At 39.6% G+C, this 15,713-nt stretch overlaps 3 protein-coding genes across 7 annotated transcripts in view; all 3 read right to left on the bottom strand.

Annotated features, from left to right (window-relative positions):
- LOC136414605 (putative inorganic phosphate cotransporter) lies at window positions 1-4,260 on the bottom strand. Its single transcript, XM_066398731.1, has 8 exons — window positions 3,802-4,260; window positions 2,183-2,370; window positions 1,781-2,029; window positions 1,555-1,654; window positions 1,024-1,212; window positions 669-968; window positions 377-615; window positions 1-290 (listed from the first exon to the last, which is right to left on the bottom strand). The coding sequence occupies exons 1-8, from the start codon at window positions 3,833-3,835 to the stop codon at window positions 84-86; spliced, it is 1,506 nt and encodes a 501-aa protein (XP_066254828.1). The 5' UTR covers window positions 3,836-4,260; the 3' UTR covers window positions 1-83.
- A 710-nt stretch (window positions 4,261-4,970) lies between these two features.
- The window catches only part of metl (methyltransferase-like protein), a 57,258-nt gene continuing 46,515 nt past the window's right edge, over window positions 4,971-15,713 (bottom strand). For both annotated transcript variants that reach the window (XM_066398807.1, XM_066398799.1), the window contains exon 5: window positions 4,971-4,980. The gene's annotated coding sequence lies outside the window, so the exon portion shown is untranslated. The remainder of the gene's footprint in view (window positions 4,981-15,713) is intronic.
- Window positions 8,909-13,723, bottom strand: LOC136414572 (putative inorganic phosphate cotransporter). Of its 4 annotated transcripts, none has more exons than XM_066398704.1 (8): window positions 13,354-13,723; window positions 11,048-11,235; window positions 10,438-10,686; window positions 10,214-10,313; window positions 9,968-10,156; window positions 9,611-9,910; window positions 9,320-9,558; window positions 8,909-9,268 (listed from the first exon to the last, which is right to left on the bottom strand). In XM_066398704.1, the coding sequence occupies exons 1-8, from the start codon at window positions 13,385-13,387 to the stop codon at window positions 9,074-9,076; spliced, it is 1,494 nt and encodes a 497-aa protein (XP_066254801.1). In that variant the 5' UTR covers window positions 13,388-13,723; the 3' UTR covers window positions 8,909-9,073. The 4 variants fall into 4 exon arrangements, with proteins under 4 accessions (XP_066254801.1, XP_066254786.1, XP_066254778.1 ...); XM_066398696.1 differs by having other exon boundaries at window positions 8,910-9,268; window positions 11,045-11,235; window positions 13,354-13,720; XM_066398689.1 differs by lacking the exon at window positions 13,354-13,723 and having other exon boundaries at window positions 11,048-11,699.

Raw genomic sequence — 15,713 nt, 5'->3', positions numbered from 1 at the left:
AGCAGAATAAAATTAAGTAAGATTGACTAAGTTTTTCTAATATTTACAAGAATAACTTCAGGAGCGTATAAACCAAGATTTTGTCAATTCTTCGAACTCATTTCCAGGTTATTCTTCCCATTTACTACCTCAGCATCCGCTTCCTTAGTACCCTTTTTCACAGTCACTTTGTATCCTGGATCGTTCCAGATCTGCTCTTTCCCAGTACCAAACACCAGGTAGACCAAGTTAGTGACCGCAAACACTCCGAAGGTTATCCAGAACACCAGTCTCCACTGGACCAATGTGTGCTAGAAGATGATTTCCTCTTTCAGGATTATCTCCACTCCTCATGCCATCTCATTCTCAAAATTACAGTTCAACCCCTCTTACTTACGTCTTCAGTTAAAGCTCCAGCTAAATATGGAGTCACAATGCCGCTCGTCGCCCCTAATCCATTGATTATGGCCATCAACGTGCCTGCAAAATTGGGACTGAGGTCCAGGGCGTTCACTTTCATCCCGCAGTAGTAGCAACCCATAAAGCCCATGGCTATGGTGAACATCCATACTGCAAGCATCCTGTCGCACCCCACGTACGAGGCCACCAGGATGAACACTGCTGGCCCCATTGAGGCTGCAGGCACAAAATTTCTATAAGACATGGAAAACTCGATCGGGGGAACGGACCTAAAGAGGTGAAAAATTTCCTGGAAAATGTCAGTCCCATGATGTTTTTCCTGATCAAGAAGTCGCACAACCATCCTGAGGCCAGGGAACTGAACCACATCACTACATAAGGGACTGAAGACCAAATTCCGTTTTGAGAAACGTTGAACTTCAGAACGTCTTTCATGTACTTGGGGAGGTCTGTTACCATGGTGAAGAAGCCCCAGTCGTGGCCTACTTGAGTAATCACCAGGGCCCACATGGGCACTGAGGTCAGAATGGCTTTCCAGGGGATCGGGAGAGTGCTGCTTGATACCCCAGCTAAAAGAAAATTTTGCTATTCCTGACCTGAAGCCTCACCAAGAGTCGTACTCACAGAGTTCCCTCTGTAAATATTCCTTCTCCTTTTCGGTAATAAAAGGATGGCTTTCCGGGTCCGAGTAGCAAAGGAGAACCCATAAGATGAACCAAATTACTCCTAATCCTCCGAAGAAATAGAATACTGACGCCCAGTCTTGGGTGCGCCTTATTAGTTCTCCGCTAATTGCGTTGCTAAGAATGGTACCTAAAAGAGGTTTAAAAATGTATCAGGAAAGGGCTTCAAAGGTCTTCTTTATAGTCTACAACATGAGCGTTGGCGCACATTAGCTCTCACTTGCCATCTCTTGGATCGGACATATTGAGAGGAATGAAAACTGTTTAGTTAGACTTAAGGTACCTAAAATGGACATGCGCCTAAATTCCAATGATATTCTGGTGTTTAGATCATTAATACTTTCAGGAAATCTCTTATAAATCGCAGATTAGAAATTGACCCAAAGAACAAGGAAATCAAGGGATGTCAGATCCGGCGATCTTGCTGGACATTCTGTGTCATTCGTCTACCAATTGCGGAAAAATCGCATACCAAATTGACTTCCTGCATATACAATGCTCCCTATTGTGGCACGCTCTTTCAGTGGGACCCATTTTGCAAGGAGGGCTGTAAGGGCTGGATAAGTAGTACCCTACAATAGAAAAAAACTATGAGGTGTGTGATACAGGGGGTGTAAAAAACTCATTTTAGGCACTCGGAATTTCGATTGTGGGTTTCTTCTCCTCGAGCAAACCCAGGAAATAGTGCATGCCCTTACCTCACCAAATCCTTCTATTACTCTCAGAGCCACAAGGGCCTTCCAATTGCCACCAGTACCAATGATAACCCACGGGGTGATCAAAGTAAACAGGGCAGTTGACAAAATTCCCAACCCTAAGGAATACTTTCCTCCGAACTTCTCCGCTAGAACTCCCCCTGGAAGGTGGGTTATTACGTAACCCCAGTAGAAGGAACTTAGGATTAAACCTTGGGTCTTTTCGTCCCAGTCATACAATGTGCTTTTGTCCTAGAAAAAATTAGATGCTTTACCTTTAAAGCCAACTTTTTAATTTCGTCTAAAGCAGGCCACACACGGGCCATCTTCCCGACCCCGTGTACAGCCGCCTTTAGGCAAATTCTCAGAAACTGGGACGGATAAACCAGTAGAGTTCCGGCTTACTTTTATTGCGCTATTAGAGCTATTGGTGTATTCTGGAATGCAGGCGTCTGGATCATCGTATTCCGTAGCATTTATCGGAACGACCATTTCGGTGATAGCCAGAGATAAAGATACCCTCATGGTATAGGCGTTGACTATGGCGAAGAATCCCATGATTCCAAGGATGTATCTTTGGGGTATCAGGAAACCTGCAAGGATATTTTCGTGCGTTAAAAAATTGGAAGAGTGATTGGAATATGAAGGTAGTGTTAGCTTGGGTGGCAGTACAAGTTTCGCCCATCGTGCCCGTCAAGTACCCATTTGCTCGATTCTTCGGAACGATCCCGGTACTACAGATGGAGGTCGCCAGGATGGCCGGACTACAGCCGATTAAAGCTTGTCATTATGTTAGATTTCTTAAGTGTTGTTCGCGGAACCATAAATGCATTTCAGCGCCCATTGTTGGTCTTAGAGTGAAAACAATTACTTGAATTTGCCATAGCTTCTCATAGCCGGTTCGAAACGTTCGGGGGAATGCAAATAATATTATAACAAGTGATAAACAATTCAACAGCATTCAATTTCATCATTTCATTGTTTGCCCTTGGCCTTGCTTGGATTAGAACGAGGCAATATAAATTTATTTGAAAGTTTGATTCAATAATTTCTAAAGTTTTTCCACTTTGTTTTGGGTTTGTGGTTGATCATAAAATTCTGATTTTTCAATGACAGGCGGAATTTAGAACGTAATTATTAGATTTGTTTAAATATTTGTTCTGGTGGTTTTTCGAGTTGTTTTGCGCGGGGTACTGGTGCATTGATAGAGCGGTTAAGCACACATCATAAACGACTGTAATGTGCGAGTTACAGAAATTTATTTGTGCTCTTTATTAGTTCAGGGAATAATTTGCGGAATTTTACAAAATCGAAGAAAACAATTTCTTTTCGGTCGACGTGGCTTTTAGATTATATTTCATACCTAAATAAACAGGTGTGAAAAAAACTGAAAATAAGAAAATAAAAAATAATAAAAATAATAAAAATAATAAAAAAATAAAAAAATAAGAAAATAAAAATTTTTAAAAAAACGTAAAAAATTTAAATAAAAAAAATTAAAAATTACAAAAAATAAATGAATTAAATAGGCAATATTAAATGAATGTTATCTTTTTAAAAAAAATCTTGTATAAAATTCGTAACTGACTCTTGTATATCCATTCGAGAATTTTTTTTGGTAGTGGCCACAGTAAGGAGTTTAATCCCACTCCCGAAATAAAGTATTTTAAAATGGGAGATCCCGAGCGATTGTTCTCACTTATTTATTAGATAAAAAAATTGCGAAAATGAGTGAAAGGCGTCAAAGTTTAAATCGGATTAAGATACGTTGCATGCGAGCAGTTTTTCTGAATTTTATAACACTGCTTGTGAAAATGGTTGGGGATATTATTCGCGAAATACCTAAAAATGCGTGCATTTAGCAATTTAAGTGAAAAAAAAAATGATAAGAAAAACTTAAATGAGCTTCAGTAATAAGCAATTATCATTGAAGTTCGCACGATTTTCTTATCATTATTTTTCCTCAAACTAAGGCTGATTTTCACTAACTAAATACCGACCCGACATAAATAAAAATCACTTACATTTTGACAGTGTAAGTCTCCATCCAGTTAGCATATTTCGCGAATGAGTAAAATCTTAGTTAAGAGAAGTCAAAACCGTTTAAATCAGCTGTACCCGGAGGGTCACCAAAGGTCCGCAAATAGGTGACAAAAAATTCCCATAGTTTTAAAAAGAGTTTTAGCTGCTTTTGTGTTGCCTCACTTGTCTTCAGCACGGAACTAAACAGTTTTCTTATCTCTGAAAAGTCAAAGTAACTTAACAATAGCTTTGGGATTTGCCATTATTCTGAATTCGCGGGAACGGTTTGCGCCAGCGGTGTCGACAGCTTTGTTAAAATGCGATGAAAACCGCTGTCGGTTTAAATCATTTGCACATTGTATTGGTGCCGATATAAATTAACTTTCAAAAATGTCCTGTTAGAATCTCAATAATTTTGCACCTATTGGGGTGCCTACTGCGTCAAAGTACCAATATTGACTAATTTTATATCAATATTTGCTTTTTAATTTGAATAATAATTGCAGGTTAGCAGGAATATTTTGTTATTTCGTTGGAAATATCGCAGACCTTTAACTACAATTGCGTAGGCAGTGTGTGGTTCCCAAACAGTTTACCGCAATGGAAAACACATCATAAATTAAAATTTGCCGCACGTTTGTGCGAATTTGTATACCAAGAATTTATTAAAAAAAACAAAAAAGAAATCGAATGGGTCTAAATGAGGACTTCTCGGTGGCCACAGATGTTCTCCTCGATATATGGCCACAGTCGTTTCAGAAATTGTACGTCTGGTGTTAACCTGGAGCTTCCAGAATTCAGACGAAGTCCTCTTGTTGGTCCACACTCAGAAGTTTTACTTTTTGATTGTCTAAAGTTATTCAAAATGAACCAGTTTTACTGAATTTATGTTTGAAAACCTCTGTGAATTGCTAATAAAATGATTAATTACATGCATTTGGAAATTATAATATTCTTCAAAAAATGCGTTATAGATCAATTTCATACAATAAATAAATCACTGTGATTTCGAACAAAAGCTTGTTTTGAGTTCAATAATAATTGGAAATCCCGTATTTTCACCATTAATTGCTTACCACATGATTAATGCCAAAGCACCAATAATTGGACGTATAAATCCAATTTTTTTGTTTGTTCTAAGATACGAGATTTGCCACAGAAGTTGTGTAATTATTTATTTGCTCAAAACGAAATACACTTCAAATATGGGGCCTAACCTTCAGGTCAGCTATAAGCTTTAGCTAGATCGTCTGGCCTCAATATCTCAAAATGACGCCAGGTACGCCACTGGTTTTATTGGTCTTAAATGTAAAACGTTGCTAATCATAGAGGACCTTTATAAGTCAGTGGGCTCTAAATCATTGACGTGTTACAGCCTTTTAAGATCCAGTGAGTCTAATATTCTACATTTTACAATTTTCAATTCCAAAATTTTTAGGGCTTCTAACAAGCGGAGCGGCCGGAGCGCAGGGCTGTTTTTTGATGGATTGCTGCCTTAGGCATATTTTAGAATTGAAAAAATTCGAAATTTTCAAAAATATAAAATTTGAAAATAATAAAAGCAATAAGAAAAATAAAAAATAAAGAAATAAAAATGAATAAAAATGACAAGAAAAATAAAAATAATAAAAAATAAAAATATGTAAAAACGAAAAAAATATATTTTGTTTTATTTTTTGGTATTATTTCACTCTCATCGGGGCACTATTCAAACTCGATGTCTTTTAGAAAAGGCATTGTCACAAAGCACTTTCCCATCACAGAAAAATTTTCTGTGATTGGTACATGCCAGCAATATCTTAATCATCAGTATCATGAAGCTTTACAAACAATGACACGATAATAATTAACAATAGGAAATAGGTTTTCGCTCAATCGAGTCTGCCAACGTTTTTTCAATGAAGGTGAAATTTTAATCAAAACCCTCCGGTTTCTTACAGGTTCAAATATAAAGTAACTAGAGAAATATCGCGTGTCGACCACGGGTTTGGGTTAGTTCAAGCAACACATGTAGTTGGCACACGTTCGAAAAGAATCGCCAAGCAGCTGAAGATAAGAATTGTTGGAGAAATCGACACTCCGGAGCACTGAATGTGACCAATTCCGAAACGAAAGACGAAAAGCAAATGTTACGTGCGGACGAAGGTCACGGAAAAGAATATCGGAACTTTGCTAACAAGCAGCAAAGAAACTGGGTAGTAAAAGATATTGTGAAGGAAAAAGTCGAAACCGAAAGAAATCGGCATGAGGAATCCTAACAGATACCTCACGGTGGTACCAGGGAAGAAGAAGTTTAGTCGGTCGATGATTTTGGATGGAAGCCAACCCGACAGTAGGGAGGTAGCCGTGAACGACGTTGTTTTTCCGATTCCCCTCCGATCACCGAAGTAAAGCGACATGGGGCGTGGTTAACAAATGGATAAGTGACCGCAAGTAAAGAATGGTGATCTCATGTATCTCCAGAGAACCACTGGTTCTCGAACGAAACATATCCGTCGGAGGCCACAAAAATAGAGTCAAGAAGGAAAATAGCAGTAGACTAACACCAGCAAAAGAAGGAGGAACGAAGATCTCTCCGACACTGAGCGATATATCTCCTGAGAGACAGTTTCGGATTGGGGAAGGGTTCTTCCATTTCTCAAATTTTTAGTGGGGGCAGGGGACTCAGCGAATCCCACACTACTACACAGCCAACAGGGCGAACCTCAAGCCGGGGGCGTTTTTTAAATATTTTCCTTTTAGTAGAAAAAAAACCGACACCAGGTGGGCAAACGAGGTCGCCAAGCCCGCATACATTCTGTGTGGCAGACAGATTCTCTTAATCCTCTTAAAAAAAATAGTTTAGCTCAGATTAATCAGGAGGATCGAGGAATACACGATATTCGGATGCCACAAATTTGCCGGTCTGAGAAAAGAAGCGAGTAACGCTTGCATGAAGGTGTTTAATAAATAAAACCTGCGCGAAGTTCTTATTTCAATCAGAAAAACGCTGGGTGGTAATTAGAAGAGGGAGGAGGGTCCCTGAAGGCAGTGACGAAGATGAAGGAGGAAGAGTGGATTCTCAACCAGCAGCAGAGAAGCAGAAAAATATAGAGACCCCTCCCTTGGACAAACGCTTGAGGATGGTCCCAGAATTGTAACACGGTGGAGAGCGGGAAGGATGGGGGATTTTATTGGTGGGCATTCCTTGGGTTTACCCAGCGCCAATCCTACACCCGGGGGTCGAGCAAAACAGCAACAACACATAAAAGCCCCCTGATGGATTAGTGCTTAAACGTATTTACCTCATCCGTTACGAAAAAATTGTTTAAGAGGAGAACCGCAGTTACGTGCACAATCACGGGTTTTTTAATAGTAAAAATACATCGTGTGGCTTGTCTTTTACGCCTTAATTGCTTTGGAAAAAACTAGTTCAGCCTATACTACCATACTACAGTATATACTACACCCCATACTGTTGCATATACTATAGTATGTATTACGGCCTATACTCCATACAAGTCTATACTTCTTACTATTGAATTTTAAATCTCGAGTCGCAAATCACGTACCCAGGTATCGCTTTATACTAGAGTTTATGTCCGAGGTACATTTAAATTTTGCCGTTTTCAACGCTTTTATATTCCTTTTGTCACGTAAGCGACGTTTTTCTGTGTACCAATCGAAGGACAAACACCCAATTGATTCGAAACGGTTCAGAATTACAAGAATAAGATGGGGAAACCCGACTGATAGCAACACTGGTGCAAATTGCTTGTCAAGCCGAACATGGTCCCAAATGCACAATGAAGAAAATCAAATGGTGCAGTTGATATTTACGTTGTTCATCGCAAAAAGCCGGAAATATACTGGTTCCTCGGCCATTAGGGCAACAATTTCGTTGCGATCGGTCCTGCACAAAGGTTATACAGAGTGTTCAATTAGTTTCGCGTACAAATAACGTTAATTCTAGGATCGCGTAAACATTGATCGATTGCGCTTTCGGAGATGCAAAAACTCCTGTAATATCGGCTAATTTTCCCAAGTCTAAGTCTGTTTTGTGAACTCCTGCAAAATTATTGGCAATTATCGATAAACAATTTTTTATGGTATTTTTTCAGCCTGCCAGCTGGGAATTATGTAGAGAATGATGGATGATGAAGGTCACTGATTTAAAATTTGCTTCGGTTTCATCATGACCTACAGTTACAGTTACAAGATTCCTGCAATGACATTGTAGCAAGACCGAGAAGTCGATAATCTGTAAATTGCACGAAGCAGAGCGATGAATTTTTAAATAACAATTTAGGAAGAAAATATGGGAAATGCGCGAGCGCCTGCGTCTATCACCCTCATAAAAGAACAGCCTCGCTATTAATGTCCCTCGCTCACCTCATAACAATACGTTACATAGAACTTCAAGGTAGGTTGACAAGTTTGGGACTTTAGAGCGCATCACGACGATCCATTTGAGGTATCTTCTAAGGCAATTGCTCCACGCGTTCTCGAGATATCGGCGTTCGAAGTTGGAAGAGACGTGACGTCAAAATGACGTATGCACGCTGATAGAATTGGCTGCTTGAATAAGTAGTGATGTCATTTTGACATCATGCCAGGCGGGAGCTTTCGCTCCCCAAAAGCCCCATTGTTGATTTTAAAAAGCTGAGTTCTTTCGAGGTATGATACTAGGTGAGAATGGGCCAAACAGAAATGACTGCCCTGAGGGCTAACACCTCCACTGGCACCGAACTGCTCTGCTTCTTCCCGGTTATTTTTCGGGGTAAATACATGCGATCAACGAATTTCCACTAACCCCGATGATTAACTTGATTACTCTCATCTTGACCACAATGCGGTGGACACAGAATCCCAAGCCAGGCCTCTACCGGTTTTGTGCTACTCGATACTCATCGACTGTAGACAAGTAGTTTCTGTTTGCCCAGTTCTCAACAACGCCTTGCGCAAAGATACTGCGACCGTCTGACGAGGGCCAAATGGCTCGAAACCGCTACCTAACGAACTGGCATAGGATTATGATTGCGAAAACGCAAAAACTACAGATGTTTCGTAAAAAAATTTATTCAAATATTAAATACGTATAAACACGTAAACTTAACATATAACACAACAGACCTCTTATCCAAGGACCAGTAGGAATAATACGAGGAATAAGTTAATACAAGGGCTTTATACAAATCCCAATACACGTTAGGCACCTCTGAAAACAACCCAATAATGATTTATATCTAATACTGATTTGGAATCGCCTTTCCGCAGCGATACACAGTGAGCCAATTAGCATTTGCTCTTCTCCGTCACAGTCATGTTGGCAGCATTCATCACATAAGCCGACTCCAAAGGCTTTTCTTTCCCCTCGTTCGTGTTCCACGATTGCACTTTCCCACTTCCAAATATAACAAAGATTGTGTTGGTTATCAGGAACACCCCAAAAGCGATCCAGAACACCACTCTCCATTCAGCTTGAGAATGCTAAAACTCCCCGCCTTACAACCCCGTTAAACTACTCAAGGAACTTCTTACGTTCTCAGTTAAAACCCCAACCAAGTAAGGCACGATGATCCCTGTCAGCCCACCTATTCCGTTCACAATCGCCATAATAGTGCCTGCGTAATTAGGGCTTAAATCCAGGGCATTCACCTTCATTCCACAGTAAAATGTGCCCATGAAGCCCATTGCAATAGTGAACATCCCTACCGTAAGCATCCTGTTGCAGCCTACATAGGATGCTATGACTATGAAGATTGCTGGACCCATTGAAGCTAAAAAGAGGGTTTAGTATTTTCAGAAATTTAAGCAGCTGGAGCTGTGAACCTAAAGTGGTGAAGAACTTCCTGGCATGACATATCTTCATGTGCCCCTTGTGAATTATCCAGTCGCAGAGCCAGCCGGAACTCATAGATACCACCCACATCAAGATATAAGGAACTGAGGACCAGATACCGTTTTGTTTAACGTTGAAGTGGAGGACGTCTTTCATGTATTTGGGCAGGTCTGTAACCATGGTGAAGAACCCCCAATCGTGCCCTATTTGGGCTATAACCAAGGCCCATATGGCCGGAGAGGAAAGAATAGATTTCCATGGTACTACCTTCTCTTTATTGGAGAGATTTGCTATAAAAGAAAAAGAATTTCATTATCTGGAGTAATGTTGCTCTGGCAACGTCCTACAGATGTGCTTGCTCAAATAGGTTTTTTCTTTGTCGCTGATGAAAGGGTGAGATTTAGGGTCTGGATAGCATAGAAGAGTCCATATGATGAACCACAAGATTCCCATTGCTCCGAAAAAGTAGAAAGCAATTGCCCAGTCGTTGGTGGCCCCGATTAAGGCCCCACTAACGGAGTTGCCGACAACAGTACCTGATGCAAATACATGGTACTTTATCCAAAGGTTACAAACTAGTGACGATTACCCACCGATTTGACTGCCTGCATATACCAAAGTGCCAATTTTAGACCTCTCCTTCAATGGGACCCAGTTGGCCAGAAGCGTTGTCAAGGCAGGGAAGGTAGTACCCTAAAATACACAAAGTAGTACCCAAATATTCATAAATCTACATTTGGTAATTAGACCTCTAACTTGACCTCACTAGTCGTTTACTCACCCCCCTTCATCATCGAAATCACTACTGCTGACTTACCTCGCCAAGACCCTCCAGAACTCTCACGACTACTACCGACACCCAGCTACCTCCTGTGGCATATATCACAAAAGGAGTGAGAAAAGTGAAAATGGCAGTACAAAGCATTCCTAGTCCTAATGAGTATTTCCCGCCGAATCTTTCTGCGATCATTCCTCCTGGTATATGAGTAATTACGTATCCCCAGTAAAAAGAACTAAGGATTAATCCCTGTTGTTTGCTCGTCCAAGGATACACATTTGCGGATTTCTGGAATACAAGAAAACTGTACCGTCAAATTTCGAACACCCTGTGCTTCGATAACGAAGCATGTGTGATCAGAAATATTCCGGAAGAAACGCAGTCAACCACCCATATAGCGCACAGGTCTGTTTATAGGGCATTGACTACGTTTATACCGTTGATGGTGGCTCTTACGGATTGCGTTCGTTGCGTTAATTTTAATCATTTTTCCAATTTTACCGCATTTTAATTAGGAAATACTGGATGCGACAATCACAGTAATCCAGTTGCTACTCGTGTGAGTTACCGCACCCGCTGCTGCATGCGCAATAGGGAGGAAAATGGTGCTATTTCGTACTCGTTATGTAATATTCTATTTACTTACAACAGCGTGAAGCGTTGTCGAGTTTTCCTGCCAATCATCCAAACAAGAGTGAGTATCGAGGGTTTCGTTGTGAATGATGTTAGCGGTCATTTCGGTTATGGCTACCGAAAGAACCACCCTCATGGTATAGGCGTTTACTACAGCCAAGAACCCCATGATGCCTAGGATGTACCTTTGGGGAATTAGGAACACTGAAAGTAAGAAGACTATTAAGTTTCTTCCAGGGAGAGATAGAAGGCATATGCATTCCTTGAGAAATAGTTTAGAGAATATCATACAGTCGCTTTTTATATTCTGATAGTCAGCGTTCCAGAGAATTACCAACGTCCACTTAACCATACCAATGGAACGCTCAATCAAGTGTGGTCGATTCGAGGCGTTTCGAATGAAATTAACCTCTCCAAACACTGATTCACACACGCCATGGATGATTACACCATGAACGGTTTTTGCTCATCTGGCCGATAGTAAATTCACCCCATGGCTATCACCCAAAAAATCTTACAAAGAATCTTCACGGCTTGAAGGTTAAGGGCGATGGGGATTCCCACAGTTTAAATTGATTTTCACGCCGTTCAGTGAGCGATGCGTGGATTTTGCTATGATCATTGCACCAGAGGTTATCGTACCTGACGAATTGATAATTTTAGGTGATAGGTCAGGTTTGAAAAATGCTCTTGTGGTTGCACCAATGCTTGGATAGTTAATGGAAATTGTTTAGCTGACAATCTGCCTTTTATTAACGTGAACTCGCCTGTTATTAACGCGAATTCGCCTGTTATTAACGCGAATTCGCCTGTTATTAACGCGAATTCGCTTGTTATTAACGCGAATTCGCCTGTTGTTAACGTGCATTTGCCTTTTATTAACGGGAATTCGCCAAAATATTTCAATTCTCTGAATAGTGAAAACTGAACAGCGAAACAATGAAAGTCAAGACGATGGTCAAAGTGCGTCACTTCGGTACTTCGGAAGTGGATAAATCGGATTAATCCATTCTAATTTAAACTAGGAACTAATTAAGCCGATGAATATTTAATTAGAAAATGTTGAACACAGGCAGTAACCTACTAATGCCAGTCTTTTGCAGTGTAAAATAGCAGTACGTAACAATATTATAAAAATTGATACAGTGACTGTCCTTCCATGATCAATTACTGACATTATAATAATTGTAATTAAAGCTGTTTTAATCTTTCTCCTGGTATTACAGTTAATCGTTTAAATGGGATAAGAAACTGTACACAGTTTCCCAATGAACTATCTGAGGCCTCGTATAGTCAGTCATCCTCGAAGGATCGTTGATGTCATTGAAGTTCAAGACTACTTCACGCACTGGTGAGTTTTGTTTAACACCACTGGGTTGGTTGTTACCGCGGTATCTTTGGTTCAGGAAAATTTGCAGAAAAATTAAGGATAAATGGTCACTAAACAGGCGGTGGAGATGCCTAGTCACATAAGAGAGAACATGAATTGAACGTCTTCATTTGTGTGACTCCTGATGGCTTATTTCAATTTTTACAGGAAGCTAAATTCCCGATGTACCTGCTTAAGAAAACCTAAAGAAGTTGAGAAGAAATTTAAGTTTTGCGAAAAAAACCTTGTAAAGTCCCTCGATAGCTCACTAGCAGCAACTCGCCGGGGTAGTTACATTTCCTGCAATTTTTGTTAATATAATTTATTAGTGTTTACGCAATAAAAGTAAAGCGAACCATCGATTTTCGATTTTATTATCAAAGGAACCCGTTTCTGAACCCCCCCCCCCCCCCCGTTCTAAACGCACCTTAGCTCATATTCGCTTCCCCATAAAGTATTGTCGCTACACCTCTGTTCAGCTATTGAGTCCTAGTTGACATTATTAGCAATAATTATTACGGTTTTGTCGATGGTATTGCATAAGAAAACCGAAGATATTGTGGTCATTTTTTATTGATCAAGTCGGCGGGTTTCTATAGGATTTTTTTTTGGATAGGAAAATTGTGCAGAATGTCCCAGGCCCGGAAATGTGTTACTGTGTTAACTTCGTTTAACATTTTCCATTTTTTGCGATATATTTTTTTCCATTTCTAGAACGAATAAGGTCATTCGTTCTAGAAATCTAGAATGAGTAAGATTATTCGTTCTAAATGTTGTTTCAATGTTGCTAAAAAACATAGGAAACATTTTAGATATTTAGCTTTTCGAGAGAAATTTGACCGCTGTTTTCAGCGAAATTTTCCCTCAAAAAACGCTCTAAAAAAAACTTAAAATTTACAGTCCAAAAAAGGACAATTTTGTTAACTAAACATTCCAATTTCCAAAATACTTACATTTTGATACAGCAAGCCTCCATCCTTGCAACATGTTATCACAGCCACTGTCCGCTAACTCAGTACACAACGAAATAGATCACTCTATAGAATTTCACTTAACACTTTCTTCATAACCCAAAAACTGCATTGGGTATTGCCGAAAACCTGCGAAATTACTTTGAATAATAATAAATTTCACGGATCAACAGCTATACAGTCACTTGGGCAAAATTCGCAATAGCTTTTTTTCAAATTCGGCGCTATGGGTGATTATTATTGGCGGGTGAGTACTGTGGTACCTACTTAGCAGTACGCACTACACCAAGGAAATGAATAGAATATTGATGTTTAATTCACTTATATCATTCGCTAAGGTCAACGCTTTGATTTTCACCGCTGTAGCTCTTCGGTAGATAATTAGCTTTCGGTACACACAAATATGGGACACGAGCGTGAGATTTTTTTTTTTTTTGGAAATTTGCCTCTACCTTAGCTTTAAATGTAGCTACCTCAAAATTGCCCCTTGCAATAGGGAGTAATACCGGAGTTGTTACGCCCCTGGCTATCAAAAACCAGAGGCGTAGCATCCTTCTTTCTGGAGCGAAAGACCAGGATGGAGCCAACGATTTACAACAATTAGAGATAGCATTTTGTTTTTTGCAGCGAAAGAGACACTAACCCATGGCGGCGCGATTGCAGGCAGCTGCGGCGCTATGACCCTTGAAGCCCCACATACGTCGATTCGCCAACTCGTGAGGCACCTCTGACGACAGAACCACATATTAGGGACACTAATACATGGCGGCGTTCCGAACGACCAGTTGCCTTACTTTTATTTCAATGTCGGAAATTGTTTACTACGTCCAATTCTTCTAAATCTGTCGATAAAACCATACGTATCTGCCCAGGAATTGTTCAAACTGGCAAAAACAAGGTAGACCAACGAGTTTGTACAGAAAAATTGTTCCAAATCAGATTTTCGATTAATTAGTTTTTCCATAACCAATAAATATCCTCATTAACCTTAGTTGTTGATGATTATCAAAGAACGATCAGGAATAATAGAACTTACTTAAATGCTCTAGGCTGATTACATATTTTCCGAGTAAGTCGAAAAATACCTCAACATTTATATTCGACGTTATTACTCGACAATGTACATGAAATGCAAATAAAATTCCTCCAAGAACGTGATTTTCTTTATTTAAACAGTACAGCAAATCGCATATGGAATAACGTCAAATATTGGCTTAAGCAATTCCATTAAAACGGTTTATTAAAAAAATTCAGGGCCTCTAAAGACGCAGTCTAGAGATAACACTTCCAAATAGTGATGACCGATGTATCTGGCAGCCCCAAGATCACAATCATGAGGTTCTATTGTGTCGCAGGTGCGTAGGGAGGAGATTCGCCCAATTGAACTGGCGAAGCACATTGAAATTTAGGTTTGGATGAAAGCAGTATCGTGCAACGCATTGTTAACAATCACACTGTTGATGTTGTTGCGCAGGATCGAAATTCGTTTCAATAAATGTTGTATCTTTTGACAGTGACGTTTTACTGTCAATAAAATAGTGGAGTTAATATGTTATAGAATGAAATAAATAGTATATTACCCACGGAGATGGGGTTACATTATGTTATAATGTCGGATAATTTCTACAACCGCGGAGTACATATGATTTTTCCCCCAGTAAGGGTGATGACATAGCGGCCCATTATCCCCCTAGGTAAATAATGAGCTATGTGCGTGTTATTATTGCCCAGTTATTCAACTGATTTCAACTGAAAAAAACGTACTTAACTGTGAATGAACACAACCAGTAAAAATGTCTTTTAAGGCTGGAAAAAATGCGTTTAATCCACGCCACACGATTTTTTTCGTTACTACCGTTTATGTAATATATTATTTGCTGACAAGTGGCCATTTGTTGCGAAAATTAAACTATAGTTCCTGGTAAAATTGATCACGTTACGGATCAGCCTAATTTAAACAAAATTATTGTTGTGCTAAAACGTGGAATTCGGCAATTTCTCCTTTGGGAGGACATCGGAAATCGCGTATGATACGTTTATTTGGGGGGAATTTTGTCGTTTATTTTGTATTATACAATATTTGCTTCAATCTCGACATATCCCAACGTCCTCGACATTTGGTTAATGAGTTCCGCATAAAAAACCAAACAATCTACATAAGTTTGATGAAGTTCTTTGAGATTAAGTTGACTAGCACGGAAGTTTATAACATAAGCACGAAGCGACATGTGGCAATGGACTTAATCATTATTATTTAATAATGCACAACAGGTGCATTAAACTGAATTGCCAACAAAAAAAATTGATTTTTCATAATTTTCGAACCGGAGTATCCCCGAGAC

Source organism: Euwallacea similis, chromosome 1 (assembly GCF_039881205.1).
Source record: "Euwallacea similis isolate ESF13 chromosome 1, ESF131.1, whole genome shotgun sequence".
NCBI lineage: Eukaryota > Metazoa > Arthropoda > Insecta > Coleoptera > Curculionidae > Euwallacea > Euwallacea similis.
Note: the sequence above shows the minus strand (reverse complement) of the source record. Positions and strands in the feature narration are given on the sequence as shown.